Source organism: Corvus moneduloides, chromosome 12 (genome assembly GCF_009650955.1).
Source record: "Corvus moneduloides isolate bCorMon1 chromosome 12, bCorMon1.pri, whole genome shotgun sequence".
NCBI lineage: Eukaryota > Metazoa > Chordata > Aves > Passeriformes > Corvidae > Corvus > Corvus moneduloides.
In genome coordinates, this window is record NC_045487.1 from 198,149 (window position 1) to 219,168 (window position 21,020).

The 21,020-nt window shown below is 51.5% G+C and overlaps 2 protein-coding genes across 15 annotated transcripts; one reads left to right on the forward strand and one right to left on the reverse strand.

Moving 5' to 3' along the window:
* Positions 1–1,155: 1,155 nt before the first annotated feature.
* On the reverse strand, positions 1,156–13,553 carry ZNF821 (zinc finger protein 821). Of its 8 annotated transcripts, none has more exons than XM_032121524.1 (9): positions 13,454–13,553; positions 13,115–13,267; positions 11,929–12,020; positions 9,808–9,891; positions 5,055–8,469; positions 4,477–4,619; positions 3,836–3,940; positions 2,785–2,951; positions 1,159–2,075 (listed from the first exon to the last, which is right to left on the reverse strand). In XM_032121524.1, exons 5-9 carry the CDS (start codon positions 5,230–5,232, stop codon positions 1,421–1,423), a joined length of 1,248 nt encoding a protein of 415 aa, XP_031977415.1. In that variant the 5' UTR covers positions 5,233–8,469; positions 9,808–9,891; positions 11,929–12,020; positions 13,115–13,267; positions 13,454–13,553; the 3' UTR covers positions 1,159–1,420. The 8 variants fall into 8 exon arrangements, with proteins under 8 accessions (XP_031977417.1, XP_031977418.1, XP_031977421.1 ...); XM_032121525.1 differs by having other exon boundaries at positions 9,704–9,891; XM_032121523.1 differs by having other exon boundaries at positions 9,808–9,957.
* Positions 13,554–13,859: 306 nt separating this feature from the next.
* Positions 13,860–20,968, forward strand: IST1 (IST1 factor associated with ESCRT-III). 7 transcript variants are annotated; one of them, XM_032121539.1, is made up of 10 exons: positions 13,860–13,950; positions 14,908–15,007; positions 15,596–15,776; positions 16,017–16,104; positions 16,384–16,467; positions 16,851–16,961; positions 17,272–17,478; positions 18,551–18,643; positions 19,774–19,819; positions 19,985–20,968. In XM_032121539.1, exons 2-10 carry the CDS (start codon positions 14,920–14,922, stop codon positions 20,182–20,184), a joined length of 1,098 nt encoding a protein of 365 aa, XP_031977430.1. In that variant the 5' UTR covers positions 13,860–13,950; positions 14,908–14,919; the 3' UTR covers positions 20,185–20,968. The 7 variants fall into 7 exon arrangements, 5 of the variants coding, with proteins under 5 accessions (XP_031977430.1, XP_031977431.1, XP_031977432.1 ...); XM_032121540.1 differs by having other exon boundaries at positions 13,865–13,950; positions 14,886–15,007; XM_032121541.1 differs by having other exon boundaries at positions 13,887–13,971.
* Positions 20,969–21,020: the final 52 nt, after the last annotated feature.

A 21,020-nucleotide genomic window follows, 5' to 3' on the forward strand; every position in this document is an offset into this window, starting at 1 on the left:
AACTGAAAAATGAGGAGGAAATGAGGGTTTTAAGTAGTCAAAAGGTTTTGCTTCTTGTTTTAACTTTGCTCTTCTGATCTCAAGTAGCAGTCTTGTGGTTACCACTTCTGACTTAAAGAGAAACAGCCATCAGAGAGAAGACAGTACTTCCCAAGGTGTTTGAACCACCGTATGACTCTAGAACTTAATTGGAAATGCTGTGGAGGTAATAGGGGCTTTCAGGCTACAAAACACAGAAGTGTGGCACACTGGCTTTTGGTGGGCTGATGTCTGAAAACCACGAAATTACACCATGCATTTTCAGGTGCTCATTCTTAAAGAAACCAAATAATGGCGAGTGTACCACTTCTTTATCCTGCCATGAGTCCTTCTGTGCCACTGCTTTTTGCCTTTTGCAGTTTAAAGATGCCTAGATATAATTTCCATAGCTGCACAGTTTTAATAGTGATTTCTATTAGCAATGGGAACCTTCTCCTGGAGGCACAGGCTACAATCACATTTTGCCTCCAGTACGTCTGCGTTGCTCTTGCACTGGGGACTCCAGCACTGGACACAGGTCTCCAGATGTGGCCTCACCAGTGCTGAATAAAGGGAAAAGCAAACCCATAGAGTCCTAGAAACTGACCTACTCTATTATTTACCATTCAATCAACTCTTTCACTTGCAAACCTGAAATGCTGGTTTAAGTGCAAATTAACTTGTAAGTAAAGCAACAAACTTGTTTGCTATTTGCTTACCTTGGCCAGCCTTTCTTTCACTGTTTTTATGGGGTATCTTAAAACAGGACCTCAGGTTCCTTAGTTTTTCCATGGATGCTACTGCAACTAAGTATGTCATAACAATGTTTAAAAAAAGGGTGTGCACAGGCATTTCCAGAAAGACATCCTCCTTTGTTTCTTTTTTATGGGCACAAACTGCAAAGGATTACTCCTGGAGGAGTTGTGGACTATCAGTCTTCAGCTCTGTAATTCATGCTGCAGTAAACAAGATCCTTTTTTACTGAGGTGGGTTTCTACAGCTTCCTGCCCAGTCTGAGGCATGCTCAAACCATTCTGTTCAGCCCCTTGGAATTGGAACCTACAGCAGAACTACAGCAGCCTAGACCTATTTACAGGGCAAGGGCTCAAAAACAGGACAAAGCACAAAGAAGGGGACTAATACATGTGAACATTAATTTATTTTCCTTCTGTCACAGGCTGTGACTTGGCCCCCAGAGCAGACTGTATCCTCAGAATCTGCTCCCACCAGAGCTGCTTTGGCAGGCATCTCTCAGCCCTGTTCGCCTCCTGGGTTCAGAGGAAAACCAAAACCACGTGTCAGGAAGGGTCAGGCAGGGACCCACAGCAGCCTCCTGAGTGTGGAAGCCTGCTAGTGCACATGTGGCAGGTGCAGCAAAGGCAGCACAGTTCTTGGCTGTGGTTTAGTGCAATGCACTGTTGCTCTGCTCCTCAAAGGTCATTTTGCCCAGCAGCTGGCTCTCCAGCTCCACATTGCTCACTGGCAGCTGGAAAAAGTTCATCTCAGCTGCCAAAGCGGCCATGGCAGAGGGATCCTGGCCAAACTGTGCCCGGAGCATCATATCCATTTTCTCCAGGCGCCGCTTGAGCCTCTTGGCCTCACGCTCCCGGATGAGCCGGGCTTGTCGCTTCTCGGGGGTCTCGTTTGCGCGTTTCAGGCGCATGGCTTCCCGGTCCCTCTGCAGCCGCCGCGCCCGCTGCTCGTCTGTCTCCTGCATGCGCTGCAGCCGCTTGGCTTCCCGATCCCGCATGCGCCTCACTTCCCGCTCCTCAGGTGTCTCGTTGTCCCGCCGGCTCTTCTTAGCTGTGCGCTCCCGCTCCAGGCGCTGCAACCGCACTTCCAGGGGCTCGTTCTGGCGCCGCAGGGCCCACTTGCGCATGCCGGGGGTCTGTGCCTCAAGCAGCTTACGGTACGCAGCGCAGTTGTTGCATACCAGGAGGATGCCCGCAGGATACACAGGGGTGCAAAAGGCAACATCCTTGCCCTCAGCACTGGAGGGGCCCTGGCTCTGTGGTGCCGGCAGCCGATCTGCACTGAGCACCTCTGGCAGCTTCTCACTGCAAAGCAGGACGAACAGAATCAGAGGCTTGGTGCTGTGGGCAGAGTCCCCATCTCATGGGCTGCCATGAACAATGCTCCCACTACAGCCCGTGGCAGAGGCCTCTGCTAAATCATTTGCCCACAGATACGTCTGAGTATCTCAAATTAAGCACTATCCTATCCAGGGTAGGAAGTGGATTAGCCCGGAGCAGTATCTGGGTTGGAAGAGTGCAAGAGTGGGAATAAACCAGCAGGCCGCTCCTCCCCATCATCTCTGAATTTCTCCTTTTAGCCCCATTCCACTGGTCAGTAGATAATCTCCCCCTAGGCAGGACACAAAAAAAGAACATTTTGGTCTCTGCCTGTAGTCCTGCTCCGGGCGTGATGAACACATCTGGATAGTGCAGCCATACTCCAATGGATTGGTGGGCAAGGGGAAGGGTGGATTCTTCTCCAGAGACTGGAGCCCACAGTGCTTTCTGCACTTCTCTAGCTCTGCACAGTGCTAAGAAAGACCCTTTTACCAGCACAGCCTGCAGACGTCTTGGCAGGGGATGCAGAGCTGCAGACAGGAAGGGATCAAGAGGATCTCACTCACTGGGGGTGTTACGCACTGTCCTACAGGCCTCAGTGGGTCCAGTGCCACCACTTCTGAGTCATTCATGGCAACCCACCTAATCTTTAATGTGGTGCCCTAGCCCACTCACTGGCCAGGGTGACCCTGACCTGTTGAAGGTGGCGTGGCTGGTGAAGCGTGCTCCACAAACTGCACAATTGGACAGCTGGTCCTCTGAGTGGATCAGGAGATGTCTCCCAAGGGATCCTGGGGAGCTGAGGGCTCTGCCACACACAGGACACAGGTAGCTCTTGGCACTCACCACCGCTCCAGTGTGCTGCAAAACAACCACTTAGGTGGTAGTTACACATTGCCCAGCTCCCTGCCCAGCCCAAGGCATGCTCAAACCATTCTGTTCAGCCTCTTGGAATAGGAACCTTTTACTGCTAAATCTCTATCTGCCAGCTTTTAGACCAAGCTCAAGACAAGAAATTTGGTGTGTCACAGGTCAAACAAGGAGGAAACCCTTTATGGCTCAACTCCAGTGCAGGAGAAAAGATTAAGGCCAAAACACTTGGATTGTAAGACCTGACCCTTGTTTTCGAAAATGCACTCCAGGAGCTGCTGGTGCAGGACAAAGCATGACTCAATTAACAGCAAGGCAGGATGCTGGTGAGGAAGCACTTAGATGGAGACAACTGGTACAGGTAAGTGGCCAATTCAGTTCTGCTTCATTCCTTCTGCTACAGACTTTGGTGTGCTATGAAGAGAGCACTGACAACAAAACCTAAGATTTTACCACAGATTTCTTGCAAAACTGGAATAATTTTGATGAAGAACAGCTATTCTGAAGTGTAATTACAAGAACTGTAATGAAGTATAAAATAAATGATCAGGAGGAAGGTTTCTTATCTCACTGAATGACGTAAAAATTGCTTTCATGTTTAATTTGAAGGAACTGTCTGGTTTTAGCCTGAAATACTTGCAGAGACAGCCTTGGCACAGAGTTGTGTTTTCCAGATCTGTAGACCAGGGCCTTGCTAATTCTTTCCCCCGGCCACCCTCTGGACACAGTTTACAGCTGTAAACTTCAGTCACATCCTAGCTAGAAGTTCAGTTCTGTGGTTGCAAAGACCAGAACCAAGTTACTCTGTGCTTTGAGTTGTTTCTGGATTTGAGGCTTCAGGCCAGAGACACTCCACAGTTTGGAACTATCCCTACCTGGTACACATGTGCAATGAGTTGATCTCTGCTTCCACACTCCAGCTGGCAGAGGGGGCATTGTGACAGTCCCAGCATGGGGTCAGCGTTCAAACTCTCAGGCACCTACATGTGGGAACAGCCACGTTGGTGTAAGGCACACAGACCCCCCGCAGCCACACCGCCCCTTCCTTAGCTCCTCCCAATGCTGCCAGCAGATCGAGCGCCCAGTCCTGCCAGGGCTGGTTTGGGTTCTTGATATCTGAAAGAAACCTCCTTCTGTAGCCTCTGAGCAAAACTCCTGCATCTCACAGAAAGGAGGCAGAAGCCTCATGGCCTCACTTGCACCCAGGTTCTTGCCAGCACAGTGGCTCTAGAAGGCAGGGCCTGTTCTGTGGCAAGGGGAAGCCGATTGGAGAATGGCACCAGAACCAAGGGAAGGGGAAGCACTCTGCAAACATCTTGGCCAGTGTGTGCCTGCTGTCTCCTGTTCCAGGCAGCCAAAAAGCTCTTCATACCCTTTCCTCCTGCCAGGAGACATTGTTTGGAGGAGGTGGGAGGGAGAGAAAGATAAAGAAACATGATGGGGAGAGGAAGTGTTTAGACAGTACCCTTCTCTCTCCCTGGAGGCTATGGTGAGTGCAGAGCCAGTACACACTTGCCTCATTTTCTCTCATCAGTGGAGTTCTGGCCACAGGTCGTTCTGCATTTTCTAATTCCTTCTTCACTTTCACCATTGAGCCATCTTCCTCGGACGTATGGGAAGAAACTTCATCCTGAGTGGTTTCCTCATCATCGCTGCCACCTGAAATGTGCAGAACAGTTATACCAAGTGTCAGGGTCCTGACAGCACTCACAGGCCTTAACTGTCCTGACCAGCATTACAAGGGGCCTCTACCCACCCCCTCCAACTAGGGGTTCCATTTAAACTCAGTCTAGGGCACTTGAGTCCCTGGGCATGGCCCCTTACACTGCCTTGTTTGACAATTGCCAGACCTGCTGCTGTTTCCACCTTGCTCTGGTGAAATGGGACTGGGTCCCATGGCATTGTCCAGTCTGTGCTGTGCTGGTCTGGTCCTTAGGACAAAGTCCTGCACTGGAGCAAAGGGCTAACCTGGAGGAGGAGCTGGGTAAGACAGTCCTCGGAGGATGCACACACACTATGCAGCCCTCAGCCTCACCCCTTTCCAGAGTCTCCCCAGTCTACTACCTTGCTGTTATTGGAAGGGGCAGAACTCACTGCTGCTGGAGTCAGGGTCTTGCAGTGGACGAATTGTTGGCCTTTGGTCCCCAAGAGCTCCAGGAAAGCTGTTTTTCATCATGGCTTGGCGGGCTTGCTCCTCCAGCCCTGCAAAGACTTGCTCCCCTGGCAGCCACAAGGACAAAGAGTCAGACTGGTGCTGTTCCATTGCTTCCATCACCAAGGCTTGCCAAAAATACAACAGGCATGGGGCTGCTCACCTGCACTGTGCAGAACCTCTGGAGTCACCTCTTGGAAAGCACTTAGGTCACTTCTCTGCTTGCCTACCCTGCCACACCAGCCTCTGGCACCTGCTGGTATGAGTCCAATGCCTGGGTGTAGAAGAGTCTCACTAGTGGCAATGGGCAACACTGGGCTGCTGTCTGCATACTACATATATGCCACTCCAGCCACAGAATACCTGTGACCCCATATATCTGCCATAAATAGCCAGGTGGCTTTTGCTGCTGCCAAGCTATCCACCAATATCCTGCAGCACAGTTCAGGGTGGGAGGAAGCCCCTGGGGACTATGACAGTATCCCAGACCAGGGATAGTACTGTATAGCTCTTCTAAATTATTAAGTCTTATTCCCAGCTGTAGCAAGCATTTTGCACAAAAATAGCGCCTCCCTAAGTGCCTGGTACCTCACCTGTCCTCCACAGTGATATCAAAACTAGAGGTTGCCCTTGGCATGCTCTGTCACCCTCTTCTGTCCCAGGAGGGATGAGGACAAGCTGCCCTTACAGAAGGTGTCTATGCTCAGAGCTGGTGTTCTCCCGTGTATATGATGGATAGAAAACTACCTTGCCTTGTGCAGGAATGGCTCTTGCTAAAATAAATCTCATTGGCACTTCATGTGCTCAAAACAGAAGTGTAAGGGAATGAACCCACAGAGCTGAGATGCATGTTTAGGACAAAACATTTTGTTTTGTTAAAAGCAGTGACCACTAGCACCTCAACTCAATAGGAGATGGCAAACACCTTGAAAGAAAGTAGTTATTTGTGCTCTGAATGAAAACTTCTTACAGCAATCCCTGCTCAAAGAAGTTTTGGTTCCAGAGAATAACAATGAAAGGCAACCATTCATTTTCATATAAAAGCAAACAAATTGTTCCAGGGGTAGTTGTGATTTACCTTTTCCAGTGGATGAGCTGGGAGGCCTAGGAAAGGTGCTGAAGTTCCCAGCAGGCTGGCTTTTGGGTTGCATTTATCAACTGATTCATAAGTGCTCAAGAACCATTCAAAGCACAAATGTGAAAATGCCAAGGAAAACGCAGTGCATTTTTCACATAAAATCAAGACATAGCTTTCAGAAGATAATGTTACCTTTTAGCACAGGGCCACAGCTGGCACCAGTATAACCAGGAAACTGAATTCCCAAGAGAGAGCACCAGTCCTGTTACAAGGACAGGTACATTCCCACATGCTGAACTGTTCGAGCCAGTGTTGCTCCATGTTCCCACTCACACTGCCTTCCTGGGGCTCACCTTGCAATTTTGGCAGGGCTTTAAAAAGCCGTAATTTTTGGAAGGTTCCAAAGGCCTTCAGAAGTTTCACGGAGACTGTGGGAGAAGAATTTTACTTCCCAATGTCCCCATGGAGGTTTCCAAAAGCATTTGAAGGCTTTTATCATTCTGTTTCAGAAATGTGAGAAAGGGTTCTGTAGAGAAGATTTGAGAACACAATCCATGTGCCTGAGGAGAGGTGCTGAGGAGCACCAAGTCTATTTGTCATTGAAAGCAGCAGGGACCATCATGACTGCTGTGACACCCTTTCAGAAGTCATTCCAGCACTGAATGGTTTTCGTGACTTGGAGTGCTGTTTTTATGTCTGGACGACAGCCTCACATTGGTGGGACTGAGACACAGACTGTATGAGCAGCAGACACCACAGAATTCCAGTGCCCTCTCCAAGTAGCAGAAACCCACAAACCACCAGGATAAAAGTCCATAGACCAAAAAAGCATTGCAAGAGAAAGAGAAAGCATGGTGAAATGAGGAAACCTGCAGAACACAGGACAGATGTAAAACTACGGTGGGAGATGTGCTGCTACCTTTGACAGAGTTCCAAAGCAGAATTCCCAAATGCCACTTAGGCTGCTCGTGGAAGCAATTACATGTTTGTTTTCTTCCCCCTTTTCCCTTTCAGACAGATTACACACCCACTGAGCAGCAGCCTGGAGCCCAAAGGCAGGGCAGGACACAGACAGTCCGCAGGATTTAAGAGCTGGGATCTTTATCTGAGGTGACAGAGGAAGGAACTCCTCACATTAGGAACACTGCCATCAGTCACAGTAACTGAGAGCAATTGTGTGTGCCTCTAGCCTCTGTATAACACCCCCAGAGCCCAGTGAGCATTGACTCAGCACAGTGCAGAGAACAACCAGTTTACAGCCAGCAATGCAATCTGTTAACCAAACCCGTGCTGTTAGCAGGTGACGTCCTGTGCATCCTCCACAGCCTGTATCTAAAAGCATCACGGGACTGGGAAAGGCAAACATGTAAAAATACTGTCTCCCACTTGTACAAAATTTCTTATATATTGTAATAGTGTACAAAAGAACTTAAGAAAGAGTGTCCTGATTATCTACTGATGGACTAAGTCCTACTTTGATGAAGTTTTAGAGCTTTAATGTTTGATAGGTCCAGGGTTATACTTTTGATGTTTCTGCACAGACATGCTCACAAACAGACACACCCCCACCTCCACCCCACTTTGGGTATGCTTCCATTCATTTAAAAGGGGAGTTAAGACAGGCAACAGCTTTAGGATCACTGCCATAAGTAAGAGATGTTACGCTCAATAGTGAACTCACAGACTCTTCTCCAGAAGTTTCTTTATTAAATACAAAAAGGGCTGCAGGCTGACCACAACACCAAAACAAGTCACTGTAGTTGTTTACAAACAGCTAGAGATGTAGGACAAGAGAAATCACACAAATGCCTCTGCTTTGTATTCCATTCTCCTCTCCATACTGCTGTGAATGAGTGGGATGCCAAGTGAGCAGTGGTGGAGGTAGGGGACAGCCCTGTGGCACTGTGTAACACAGACAGGCATGACTGCTAGGGTCTGCTGAGGTATCAGCCCTGAGCCCTTGCCTTCTTGAACTGTATGAATGCAGGATAACTCTCAGGTGTTCTGGAAAATAAACACAGAAACAAACAACTCCCACCCCAAAATCCACAAAACAAAATCCAAAAGAACTGCATCATTCCCCTGCCTTCCTTCCTAAACAGAAAGGTCTCTCAGAGATGAGTCAGTTTATTCCCTCCTTGTACATCAATTAAAAGTCCCTGTTCATGTAGGTCTTCTCTGTGTTCCTGGACCTGAAATTTGCAAGTCTTTCCACCACTGTGGATCTATTCCACCTGCCCCATGGCTATTCTGGGTTGTCCACACTGCTGTAGTGGTTACTGAAATGAAAAACAACACAATTGAAAGGGTTAACAATGGCAGTCCACGGAGCCCTTCAGAACCAAGGGATTTGATGCAAGTAACATTTCTGCTCGGTTGTGAATGCTGGGTGCTATTTCTTGCAAGATACTGTCCCTTCAAAATCAGTAGAATCCAAGGAACACCAAAGAGCACAGAACATGTGTGTGTTAGAGAGAGAGGGAAGGAAATAGAGGATTAATGGGATATTGGAACCATGATAAATAGAGCTCAGAAGCAGGAATTAATCTAACAAAAGCTCTTCTCCAGAGTTCTAAAATAAGCATCAGTTGCAGAGGGCACAGCAATAGAAAGCAAAGCAGCTTGTGGACAGCAGGGAGAGAGAAGTGCATGCTAATACCTGCAACAAATTTTGGCAAGCACAAAGACAGCAAGTGGTCCATGACTGATGGGGTGACAGCGCAGTAACAGATGAATGCAAGAATAGATGAATTGCTTAGAGAGTTTTTAAACTTTTATGCTGCATACTCTGGGGAGAAAATAAAGACCAAATTGAATCAATTAAGGTATCCCCACACAAACAATCTAACTGTATTTTATTTTTCAACAAGTATATTCCACTATTACTGTTCTGTTTGTGAGCACTTTGTCAGGTGTGTTCTTCATGTACCACATGGTAAAACAAAATTATATTCTTAAGAGCCTTATATGTGCTGCAGGGGAAATGACTACAATTAAAACTGTGGGACTTGCCATCATGCACAGTAAGACTTTTGTGATAAATTTTACCACAATTTTTATCATTGTTTAATTATTGTTTCAGTATTATTTTAAATTTCTTTACACATCAACTTCTATTTAAAACTGTTTTGACTTGTAACCATACAATCTCCTAGCTGATTGCTCCACTTGCCAAGCAAAGTGATTCTGTCCTAAGTGAGGGCAGCAAACCATGTTGTTGTGAGAGCAAGGTGAAATGAGGGTCATGCCAAGCCTGGAAAGTAATCCTGGAAAGAGGAGACACCAAGCAAGCCAGGGAGAGGAGATCGGCAGCTGTCACTTGCTCTAGTGAGTCCAAGAAGGAAGAGAAGATGGAGTGGCCATGCAAGGAAGAAGTAGGCACCATCCTCCCGTCAAATTTGTCCAGTCATATATGCACAATCGTATTTATGCAAATCGAAAAGGCACTTCCCCAGCCCCGTAGCCTGCCAAATCAGACCCCAGCTGCAGGCAACTGCATAAAAAGCTGCATACCTGCTGTCCCTTTCATTCCTCTCCTCCCAACCACTGCAGTCCCTGTGAAGAAGTCCCAGTAATATGTCTGCTATGTCTCAGCCTGACTCATTCTGCTGGCTCACCCCGTTCTTGGAGCCGATGCTCTCTCCGATTATCCTCGTCAGGGCACTGCACGGCATTTCTGGGCCCTCCAGACACACAGCAGGCTAGGTAAACAGAGAAGTCCCAACGATTTCGTGGCGTTCATCATAAGACAGACAAGATTTTCCATCCTAAGGTGAAGACATCACCATTGACAAGTTCTGGTATCTCTCGGTCCCTTTATTTTCTTGTAGTCCTACTTGCTGCTCTTGATGGCTCCTGCTGAATAGTTGCTCTGTAGCAACATACTGCGTGTAGAGGAGGTGAACTCCTCTCCATGGCATACCTGATGCTATAAGCTCATGCCCACCGGTAGCATGTTTGTCAGACAGCTTCCCTCGAAACCAAGACTGGAGATACAATCATTTGTATTGCAGACAAAAACGCAATGTTCATTGTGAAAACAGTGCACAGCTGAATTTTGTGGTATGTAGAGTTTTATATATGATAGTACAAGCTTCTGAAGAACATAACCCTTATGCAGTGAAGTGCAGAAAAGCACCCAGCTAAACGCCATGAAAACTACCTGCACCATTAGAGCTGCTGTAGCCCTTGGTTTCCATCCTCAAGAGACCCCGACTCTGGCCCAAGGGAGACAGCTTAAGTGCATACCTGACATAAACCTGAGCTCAATGGCAGCAGTAATACCTGGGCACTCTCAGAAGCAGAAGTGTGTGGACACAAGGCACGTTACTGGCATCACAGGACAAAATACCAGACATACCAAATTTCTCTAAGAACGACAACTCCAAAGTCATTGATGTATTATCAGGCAAATTACACCTGTACTCTGCCCACTGTGGAACCCAGCAACCAGAAGCAGGAATCGGAGAGTACAAGCAATGCAGATGCCACAAGCCACACTCCTTGAGATCCTCACTCTGGCCAACAAGGACAGCTCAGTTGGCTCTCCCAAGCTGCCCAGCCAGTGGGGCTGCGAGTCCCAGACAGAGGCAGTTCTTGCCAGTGCACTCACCGACTGTGCTAGGTGTCAGCTCCAGCACAGAGTTTCCCCTAGCACAAAGAGCAGCATGCACAGATGCCTGTTGCGTACCTGTGCACAGAGGAAGCACACAAACACGCAGACATGCAAGCCAGCAGCACCAGCAGTGAGGCAGTGTTAGGGCTGCAGCACTCAGCTCTGTCTCATACTCCCGACAGCTACTGCAGCCAAAAAACCACAGGGCCCTCTCAGCAGCCTTGCTCTCAGAGGTCTACAGAAGTGGAAACTTGTTTTCCTAATTCCAGCCCAAATTCCCAGCATGCCTCTAGCCACAAACCTGAGTATGAACAAGGGCATAGCTTCAGGCCCCTCACCTTCCCTCTGCTGCCAAACAAAAGCTACGCATGTGCAGTTTCCCCTCTGCAAAACCTCCATCTATGTCTCCCAGCTCCACTGGTGCCTGGCTGTAGCCTGCCCACAAGAAGTGCTGATGTACAGCATCTTCAGCCCTTCCACTGTCAAACAAATGCTAAAGTCTTGGCAATGCTGGAGAAACAGAGATCCATCTTACCACCTCAGCTCAAGAATGATCTGGCAGACAGCACTTGTTTGTCCTGTAAATGACTTGGCCACCACCCATTCCTTGACGGTAAAGAGCAAATGGCTTTATTTCATTATCTGGTAGGAAACTGAGATACAGTGAGCTTACGTAACACGCCCAAGGCCAGTCAGCTCAGTTTGTGGCAGCATGAAGATCAAAACCCAGGACTTGCTTGCTTTCAGCCAGCATGCTCCAACCACCTTGTCTAGAACTTCCTTTGCTACCCAAGGCAGGCCAGAGTCCCAAGTGCATTTTCTAGTATTCTGACTTGTACTTTTGACAGTGTGAATGCAAAGCCCAGCTACAGGCCCTGCACATACACACCCACCTTTACAACATTAGTTGTTTGTTCAAGCCTATCCCTGTCCTGCTATGCCAGGACACAGCCAGCTTCCCTGATGCAGAGAACTGAGTTTCTCTTCTTATGCACCTAAGACAAAACATGAGTAACCACCATTCCCCACAACCTGTCCCTTCCCATCATTCCACTCCTCCCCACCTCACTCCACAATCCAGCCACAGCAAGGGTCCCAGAATAGTGCGTAACATCATACTCACAGTGAACTTTGTTAGGAGTGGTCTGTTTCCGACGGGACATGTTTCCCTGACCTGGGAGCACAGAGTGTTCCTCCCCTCTGCAGAGGGCTCATCTGAGAAGAGAAGAGTCTGTCACACACTTCACTGAAACCTTCCAAGTCTCTGGCCAAGCTCAGCTGGCTGTCCCAGCGTCATTCCCCACCCTTCTGCCTATGGGGCTCGCTCTGCATCACCACAGCTGGATTCCAGGCCAGCGTCCAACACAATCCACAAGCATGTCACAAAGCACTGTGCATAGGCAGTCCTACCCAGTTCTCAGGCAAAGGTTTAAGCAATCCTGCCCCCTCCAAAAGATGAGTGTCCCCTTCAAAAATTACTGCAGCCTCAGTCCCAACACCCTTCTCCCTCCTGTCCATTCCTGCAGCCTAATAATCATCCTTGTTGAACTGGCAGAGGAACGTGGCACATCCAACAGTCCTCTTAGAGAGAGACAAAAGGAGGAGCTGAACCCATTTCCCACAAGACACATGGCCACGGAGATCCCGTCAGCCTCCTCAGACAGACAAGCGCACGAATCTCATCAGCCCCTCGCCGACAGAGAGACACAGACATCCCATCAGCTTTCTCGGACAGACGGACAAAAGGATTCTGTCAGCCTCACACTGACAGACGGACAAAGGGATCCCATCAGCCTTCTCAGATGGACGCACACGAAGATCTCGACAACCTCCCCAGATAGCGGGATCCAGCCGGCAGTCCCAGCACACGGGAGACGGCAGGAAGGGACAAGGCCCGCAAGCGGCCGGACGTCTAGACAAAGGGATGCGGCTCCCCTGGCATCAGGACGGATGCGGGAACCCTGACCGGGCCCCCGAGGTCCTGGCCGGGCAGCCCTGACAGTCAGACCGGCCTCGGCAGCGGAGGTCCCGCCGCGAGACCCGGTTCGCCCCTCGCGGGCGGAAACCCCAGCCCGGCCCGGCCCGCCTTACCCGGTCCCGCCGCAGGCGCCGGGAGCCGCGGACAGACAAAGGGCAGCGGACAGACGGACGGGCAAGATGGCGGAGGACGCCGCCGGAGTGCGCGACGCGAGCACGGGCGCGGGCACGGGAGCCACGGCTCGGCACCGGGAGGGCACGGCACGTCACCGCTGTCACCGACTCGTCCGCAGACCTCGGGTGCCGGGTTTTCGTCAGCTGAAGCGTCTCACCTGTTTGCCATGGATCCAGCCCAGCGCGTGACTCCGGACCGTCCGAGGGAGCTCATCCGTGCCTGCAGCGGGGCTCGCCCGCCCCGGCCGCCTCTGCCGGCAGCTCACCGGGGAGCCCTCGTGCCGCCCCGGCTCACCAGAATCTCGCGTACCCTGCAAGGCCAAAATGCACGGGTTTAGTATTAACTTAGACCCACCGCGCGCGTTCTGAACTCACGCACCTGCTGAAGACGAACCGCCCCGCCCCGGGGGCTCGCGGCCGCTTCTCCTCGCGGGCCAGCGAGCGCCGTCGCCGCGGGATCAGCGGGCCCGCTTGGAACGCCCGCTGGGCCCGCTTACCCGGGGATTGTGGTACCGGGCCCAGGCCCGGGCTGCTCTTCGGTCCGACTCTCCTTCGCGGTGGCGCCAGCGTCGTGCGGCCCTCAGAGAACCGAGGGCACCCCGGCCCCGCTCACCGCACACGGCCGGGTCACAGCACCAGGCGGAACGCCGCGTTACCGGAACGGCCGTGCCGGGGGCGGGCACCGGCGGGCGCCTATCAGGCGTGGTACTGTGTGGGTGCGCATAGGATCCCTCCGCCGCGCCATGTAGTCCGTCTGCGCCACTCTCCTAGACCGTGCCCGTTCCTCCCTGGCCGCCGTTGCGCCAGGGCCGCATCTGCGGAAGCGATCCGGTACAGCGTCCGCCGCGCCGGTTCGACCGTGCCCCGGAGTGGGTGCGGGGAGTGCCGGCCTGGGTGCGGAGAATGTCGGCTTTGAGGATCCTTCCGCAGGCGATGAAGTGCCGCTGACGCCGCGCGCCATTTTGGGTGACATAGAGCTGTGGAGCGGCGGCGGGTGAGCGGGGCCGTGGGACGGGTGAGCGGGGCCGTGGGGAGCGCTCGGCGTCCGGGGAGGTGACGGGGAGGCCCTGCCCCAGGGTCTCCCGCAGCCCTGGGACCCGCCCTGCTTGTGCTGTGGGATGTTCCTCGGTGCCACCTAGTTGAGGAGGGAGAGGAATTTCCCCTTTCAGCCTTCGGGTGTAGCTGCGCCGGTGGAACTCGTGCAGGGCCTCCTGCGCACTGTCCGAACTGTCCCTGGGTACTGGGCCGGACGCGGCGAGTCTCCCCGAGTGTCTGGTGTGGCCGGCGGCCGTTCTGGCAGCTGAATCAGGTCATGGCTCGCTCTGCGCTGGGCAGTGCAACCGCCGGCAAGGAGGTGTGGGGAGGGGAGATGCAAACCAAGGTCTTTCTGTGTGATATCTTTTAAGGAAGCTTTTTTTTTTGATGGATGGTTCTTTGTAGACAGAATGCTATAATTAAATACTGTTGGAATTTGCTTTCTGTAGGGTTAATAAGTTGAACTGGTTCCTGGAAGGCTAGGCATGTGTTCAGTAAGCAGGAAGAGTGTGGGGAATGTGGAATGGCAGCTTTTTCCTTCTGGTGACAAGACTGTTACAACCTTGGTTTCTACAATCCTTGGGTTAATTATATAGCTGGTTTATAATTTACGTTTTTGATAAGACAGGGCTTGGTTTTTCCAGTTGACTTTTCCATTTCTTAAAAAATATCCAGGAAGTTTCCTGGAAGTTTCTAAGGCAAATCCTGTTGGCCTTGCTTAGGTGCAGGGTTGTGAAGTAGGAAAGGTAATAAGGAGTGCTCGAGGTCCGGTCACTTATAACTAACTAGATTCAGGATTGGCAAGCCAGGGCTTGTTTGTCTGGGGAATTTCTTGGCCTCCAAGATATTCCCCCCCTCCCCCACTAAAACAGTGCTAACAGTTTTTGGTTCCAGTGACCATCCCTCTTCTCTATAGAAAGTGTTTATCATGTTGGGCTCTGGGTTCAAGGCAGAGCGCTTGCGAGTCAACCTGCGCCTCGTCATCAATCGCCTCAAGCTACTGGAGAAAAAGAAGAGTGAGTATTTAAGGGGACAGGTGGGATCTAGAATGCTTTTGGAGCTCAGGAGACTTGAGAAGGTTTTTCTCAAGTTGGGGTACTTTCACAGGCCAAGTATGGAGTAGCTTTTTGCTCTTCCTTGCTGGACTCAGGCCGTACAACCTGCTCCGGTGCACAAGGACCTGGAAGAGCAGGCTGGCCACAGTCTAGCTTCTGTCCACCTTCCTGGCAGCTGTTGGAGTGCAGTTTTTGTGGGGTGGTAGCTGTGGACTGTGTGTGCTAACAGCACAGTGGGGGACTCCCTGGGTGCTGTGGGAGGTTCTCCCCACCTGCCCTGACACAGGTAAAGTCTGTGGTCCTGGTGGGAGGTTGTAGGTGCAGGAGTGTTTCCAGCAGCCTAAAGTCCACTTTCCTTTCTCCCATGAGTTAAGTGTGCTCGGACATGGGCACAAGGGCTCTGCCAAACCACGGTAGAGTGTCTCATGCTGCAGAGGTTTGATGGGGGAGAGAAGCTGGTGGTGGCTTTATGTGTGATGGGGACTGTGGGCGATCTGGAGGCAGCAGCCCAGGCCAGTACAATGACTGGGCTTGGGATGTGTGCTGCAGCTGAGTTGGCCCAGAAGGCAAGGAAGGAGATTGCAGATTACCTGGCAGCTGGAAAAGATGAGCGTGCCAGGATTCGTGTGGAACACATCATCCGTGAAGATTACCTTGTGGAGGCCATGGAGATCCTGGAGCTATACTGTGATCTGCTGCTCGCCCGCTTTGGCTTGATCCAGTCCATGAAGTAAGCTCTGGCTGAGAGGGTCCTGGACTCAGGAAGGGGCACTGTTGGGGGCAGGTCTGGGGTACAGAAGGGCACCTGTGTTTGTCTCAGTGTCCTAGGGTCTCCAGAGACCTTTTCTTCCCTATGGAGGGAAGACTGTGGAGCCCAGTGTGTAGGATGGGAACTTTAAGGCTATGCAGACTGAGGGCAGCAAAAGCTGGGTGCATGGGATGGAGAGAGTATGGTTTTCTTTGGTCCTAGGGAGCTGGACTCTGGCCTGGCAGAGGCAGTATCGACACTGATTTGGGCTGCACCACGCCTCCAGTCGGAAGTGGCTGAGTTGAAGATTGTGAGTAGGGTTGCTTGAGGGATGTTGCACATGCAGGGTGGGGGTGATGCTGCCAGGTGCTGATGGAAGCCCTTGTCTGGGACTTTGTGTTGTTAAAACAGAGGACTTTGTGGGCTGCAGATGGAAACCAGGTGTCCTTGGAGCATCTGGGGTGGCTGCAGCTGCTGAACTGGGGTGCTCAGTGGGAGAAATGAGGGAGGGAGGCGGGTGAGTGTGTGTGCGGTATGAGGTGGGGGAAAGCAAGGGTGTGTATGTTCTAGAGTTTCTCTCCTGCTGCAGGTTGCTGATCAGTTGTGTGCTAAGTACAGCAAGGAGTATGGAAAGCTGTGCCGGACAAACCAGATTGGGACAGTCAACGACAGGGTAATGAACTGGTCGAACAGGTGGAGCTGGCAGAGCAGCCACACCTGCTGAGGCTTGCTGCCCCTTTGGGCCTGTGGCTAGTGGCTGATGCTTGCAGTCACTGCAGAGCATTGCAGGTGCTGTGCAGCCGGGGCCCACCTGCATTGGAGCATGGTGCTGAGGGCCCAGGCAGGGAGGCCCTGTTCTGCTGGTTGTGGATGGGGAAGGGTAGAGCAAATAGAGCCCTGGCCTGTGGCTGCCTTCAGCATGCTGTACTGGGTGGAGAGGCCTCCCCAGGGCTGCCTGCTGTTCTCCGCAGCTGGTAGCCCTGGCTGGGATGGCACTGGTACAGGGGGTGCTGCACCGCCCTCGCCCCACTAAGTCTCTCTACCCCTGTGTTCCAGCTGATGCACAAGCTGAGCGTGGAAGCACCACCCAAGATCCTGGTGGAGAGATACCTCATTGAGATTGCTAAGAACTACAACGTGCCCTATGAGCCTGACTCGGTGGTGATGGTGAGTGAGCCCCAGGATGTGGCATTGCAGTGAACTGGGTGGTCCTTGTGCTTTGGTGTCTTCTAGACAGCCCCAGCACAGCACAATCCTTGTTCCGTCATGCACCCCTGTGGCATGTGGCAGTAGTTACACATGCTACAGCCTGGTTCCCGTTCTGTTTCCCATTGATACCTCTGTATAGCTGCTCTCTGTTCTGTTCTTGTTGTGTATTCCCATCTTGTCCATGACAAATGCTGCATCTAATGCTGTACAGAGAGCTGTGATCAGAACAGAGATGTGTTGGTGAGCAGAATTCTTCCTCCCTTTCCAGGCTGAAGCCCCGGCAGGCGGAGAGGCAGATCTAATTGATGTGGGGTTCACGGATGATGTGAAGAAGGGTGGCCATGGAGGGGGCGGAAGTGGTGGATTTACAGCCCCAATGATAGGTCATGATGGGTTAGTACCCATGCCCGTGATGATGCCTGTGCCCATGCCAACACCAAATCCACCCTTCTCCTATCCACCTCCAAAGGGACCGGTAAGTTCCTTGGCTTTGTGTGTGTCCTTTTTCTGTGAAAGACTCCTAATATGGTGCTTAGCCCTGTGCCTTCTGACTGCACCCGATAGCTCAATGTGTCAGAAAGTCATTTTGGTGTGAGACTGCATGGGATGGAGGCTGTTGGCACTGCACCTGAAGCTTCGTGTTGCTTCCTGACTCTGGAAGTTCCTACCCTTGTTCTCCAGCCAGCCGTCTTTGCCTTCAGGGAACAGAGGAGTCCAGACTTAACTCCTGAGGCAGTCTTCTGACTGCCAGGCTTTTGTCCAGGAGTTGGAGCTGCACTTTGAAGTTGATAGGCTGGTAGTGTGCCAAGATTCAGTCAAGAAAATCAGGTGAGTGTTGTGGGGTGGGAACAGCACAGAAGAATGCAGAAGAGCCCTGCCTTCAGACCTGCAAGGGGAGGAGACTGAGGCAATGGCTGTTGCAGATGATTTAACAGAGAAAGGTGGGAGCTGAAAAGAACTCCTCCATTCTCTGAATGTAGTAATTTACAGGATATCTGTGTAGACTGGAGAGCAGAACAGTGGGATGGCTTGGAGTCTTAATATGGTCTCAGTACTGCTGAAGTGCTTTTTGTGGAAAATCTGGGCCAAGTATCATCAGCTCACTGTTGGCCCAGCCATAAACATGCTGAGGGCTTGTGCCAGGTCTGGGTCCTTGAGGCACTGTTGTGTTACAAATGAGGGCAATTCAAAGCCTTGTGTGAGCCAGAAACCTCTTTCCTATTCTGTGATACTGCACACAGGGCCAGAAATGTCAGAGTATTTCCCTTATTGGCCCGGTGCTTCTCATGAAAGAAGCATGCACTTGAAAGATGAAGTGTTTACCTATGCTGGTTCTTTAGAATAACTCACAGTCCAGTTAGCTGAGTCTGCCTGCTCCAGGTGACTACATCTGACTTAATACTTGAGAATCTCCTCCTTGTAAGCGTAAACTCTTATCCACTTGGATACTTGCCTGCATTTATCTAAGACTCTACTTCCTGTGACTCCCATGGCGGCTGTGGTGTCTCAGGTGAGTAGTCTGGTGCATGACTGATCTCTCTGTACAGGAGAACTTCAGTGGCCTGCCAGTGGGGACCTACCAGCCTTTCACTAACATCCACCCACCACCAATTCCGGCAAACCCACCCACATACGAGTCTGTAAGTGCCTGAGCTGAATGGCCATTGCAGGCAGCAGAGGGATCCTCAGAGTGCAGTGGCAGTCACAGAGAAGGGAGATGTTTGTAAAGGATACTGCTGCCAGTCCTTGGAACTTTTGGGGCGGTGCTGGCATTGCTTGCTGGTGTAGTGAATCACTGAGTGCACGTGATGAAAGATGACTTCTGGAGAGAAGTTCCTCATTCAGCTCTGTGCCTTGGCTGCAGAGGAAAGCTGAGATTTCTCTTGCTGCTTTGTTCAAGTGGTGATAAACAGTTGGCAAGCAGAGTCCACAAGTTCTGGTTTTTGCAGTGTGAACGGTTTATCGCCTCGAGTCTGTTTAATTATGGCTTTTGAACTAATGAATAGCCTGGATGACAGTTTTGGCTGACCCAGATGCTGTATGTTTAAAGACTCTTCCTTTCACAGACTTTTCTCAGTCGCTGGGGACAGCAAAGCAGAGGCTGGAGACTTCCCTGCTATGCTTGTCTGTGGTTTTGTTGCTGCAATTTGTCATCATGCCTCCCACTCTGCTTTTGGTGACATGCTGTTTGTTTTTGCATTATCCTGAGTAGGGAGGAGCACAGCCGAGCACTGTGGGTGCTGACACCTTGTGTTCTCACAGGTGCAGCAGCGCTGGTGAACTGGGTGGGAATGGGTATTGCTGGCTGCAGCATACAGGAAATAAGAAGTCTTACTAGCACAGCTGAGTGTGCCATGGGCCTTTTTCCCAGGCAGACCAAGACATGAGATGGGTCATTTCATACCCTGCTGCTAGTCACAAGGGCCTGTCAGTGGTTTATGAAGAAAGGCAGCAAGGAGCTGTGATGACGTGGATGAAGGGGGCAGTGTTTTCCCACTCATGGCCTTGATAAATGTTTCAGACCTGATAGTGGATATGCTCTGTTGATCCAGTTCCAGAATATGGTCAGTGAAGCTGCTCTAGTTGACAGGGAGGGAGAGAAAAGCTGAAGAGCTGCCTCTGTTTCTTGGGAAGAGAGGCAGGTTGTTCCAAAGGCATGGCTGCCTGCTGGGGGTGGGGAGGAGCATGCACTGCTCTGCTGGAGCTGTGCCTCTGAGCTCTGCCTGTGTGCTGGTGGGACAGAGCTGTAGTAACTGAGAGTCTTTTTCAGATTGATGAGCCTAACACTGACAAGGACACTGCTGCACTAGTGCCTGGTGAGTATGTAGAGGTTTGGGAAACCTTGGGTATTAGGGGCTGTTTCAGAAAAACCCACTGGTACTGCCTGTTGCTGGAACGACTGTTCCTTTGTGGGGATCTGTTTGGCCCAGTGAGTGTGTGCTGATGGTGAGGTACAGTGATACTTCTCTTATTATAAACAGGGCCTGAGCCCAAGCCAGAAGCTTCTCCTAAACCAAGAGCTGGAGCTCCTAACACCTTTGATAACTTCGTGTTGCCTGAATTGCCATCTGTGCCAGACACACTGCCAACAGCATCTGCTGGCGCCAACTCTTCTGCCTCAGAAGACATTGACTTCGATGATCTTTCACGGAGATTTGAGGAGCTAAAGAAGAAAACATAAAACTTCCTGGGCTGCAGGAAGGAGGGGCAGGAGCTGTGACATCTTCTCTCTGAAACAGACTCCCTTTGAAATTGGTTTCCTGTATTAACCTCCAATGAACATGCTCTTCTTTTTGAGCTCTCTTCCTGCTGTACTTACACCAAGTGCTGCCACTTTCCTGATCTTTGCTGCTCCAGGAGATGAACTGTGGGGAATGTTGAGAGACTGGGGAAGGAAAGAGCCCCTGTCAGTCTGGGTGGCTGTATGGGGAAGCTGTGCATCATGTTCTGGGCACTATTCCTGGCTGTCTCCATGATGGCTCCGTGCCTGCCAGCAGCAGCTTTCTCTTGGGGAGCCCTTGCTGGCCTTCATGGTGTTCTTGGTGGGGTCTGTTTGCAGTTTGCAGAAGGGTGGCACTGTCGGCCTGGGTCTATTGGTTATGCGACTGGCCCCACAGAGGGCAGAGCTAGGCAGGCTCTGCGGCTGTGCCGGGGTTGATGCAGCAGCTTTCCTCCTGGGTGCTGAGCAGCTGTGGACCACCGAGGTCTGGGGGTGAGGCATGGAGGGTGGTCTGATGGGATACGCAGCAGCACCTTGTTTCCCCTACCCGAGCTGGGGACAAGGCATCCGGGGACCGTTCAGTGCCTGTCCGTGCCACTGCCTGCAGCTCTGCCCTGCCTCTCCGTGACGCTGCCCGCGGCTGTACAGCCCCTGTCCTGTCCCTGTCCGTGCCCGCTTCCCGCGGGCCTCGGGCCCTTTGTCCCTCGTTCCAATAAAGCGCGGGCCCGCGCCCGCTGTGCGCGCGCATCGCCCGGGGCCTCTTGCCTCGACCGTGCTGCGTCGCTATTGGCTGGAAG

Excerpts from the sequence above, each read along its gene's own strand:
- ZNF821 (XM_032121526.1), bottom strand. The coding sequence starts at position 5,232 with ATGGAAGCAATGGAACAGCACCAGTCTGACTCTTTGTCCTTGTGGCTG. Across the intron at positions 3,941-4,476 it reads CACTGATGAGAGAAAATGAG|GTGCCTGAGAGTTTGAACGC; the intron begins GCAAGTGTGTAC and ends TCCCACATGTAG. Across the intron at positions 2,076-2,784 it reads AGCCACGCCACCTTCAACAG|TGAGAAGCTGCCAGAGGTGC; the intron begins GTCAGGGTCACC and ends CCTGCTTTGCAG.
- IST1 (XM_032121538.1), top strand. The coding sequence starts at position 14,269 with ATGGCTCGCTCTGCGCTGGGCAGTGCAACCGCCGGCAAGGAG. Across the intron at positions 15,777-16,016 it reads GGCTTGATCCAGTCCATGAA|GGAGCTGGACTCTGGCCTGG; the intron begins GTAAGCTCTGGC and ends CTTTGGTCCTAG. Across the intron at positions 17,479-18,550 it reads ATCCACCTCCAAAGGGACCG|GAGAACTTCAGTGGCCTGCC; the intron begins GTAAGTTCCTTG and ends CTCTCTGTACAG.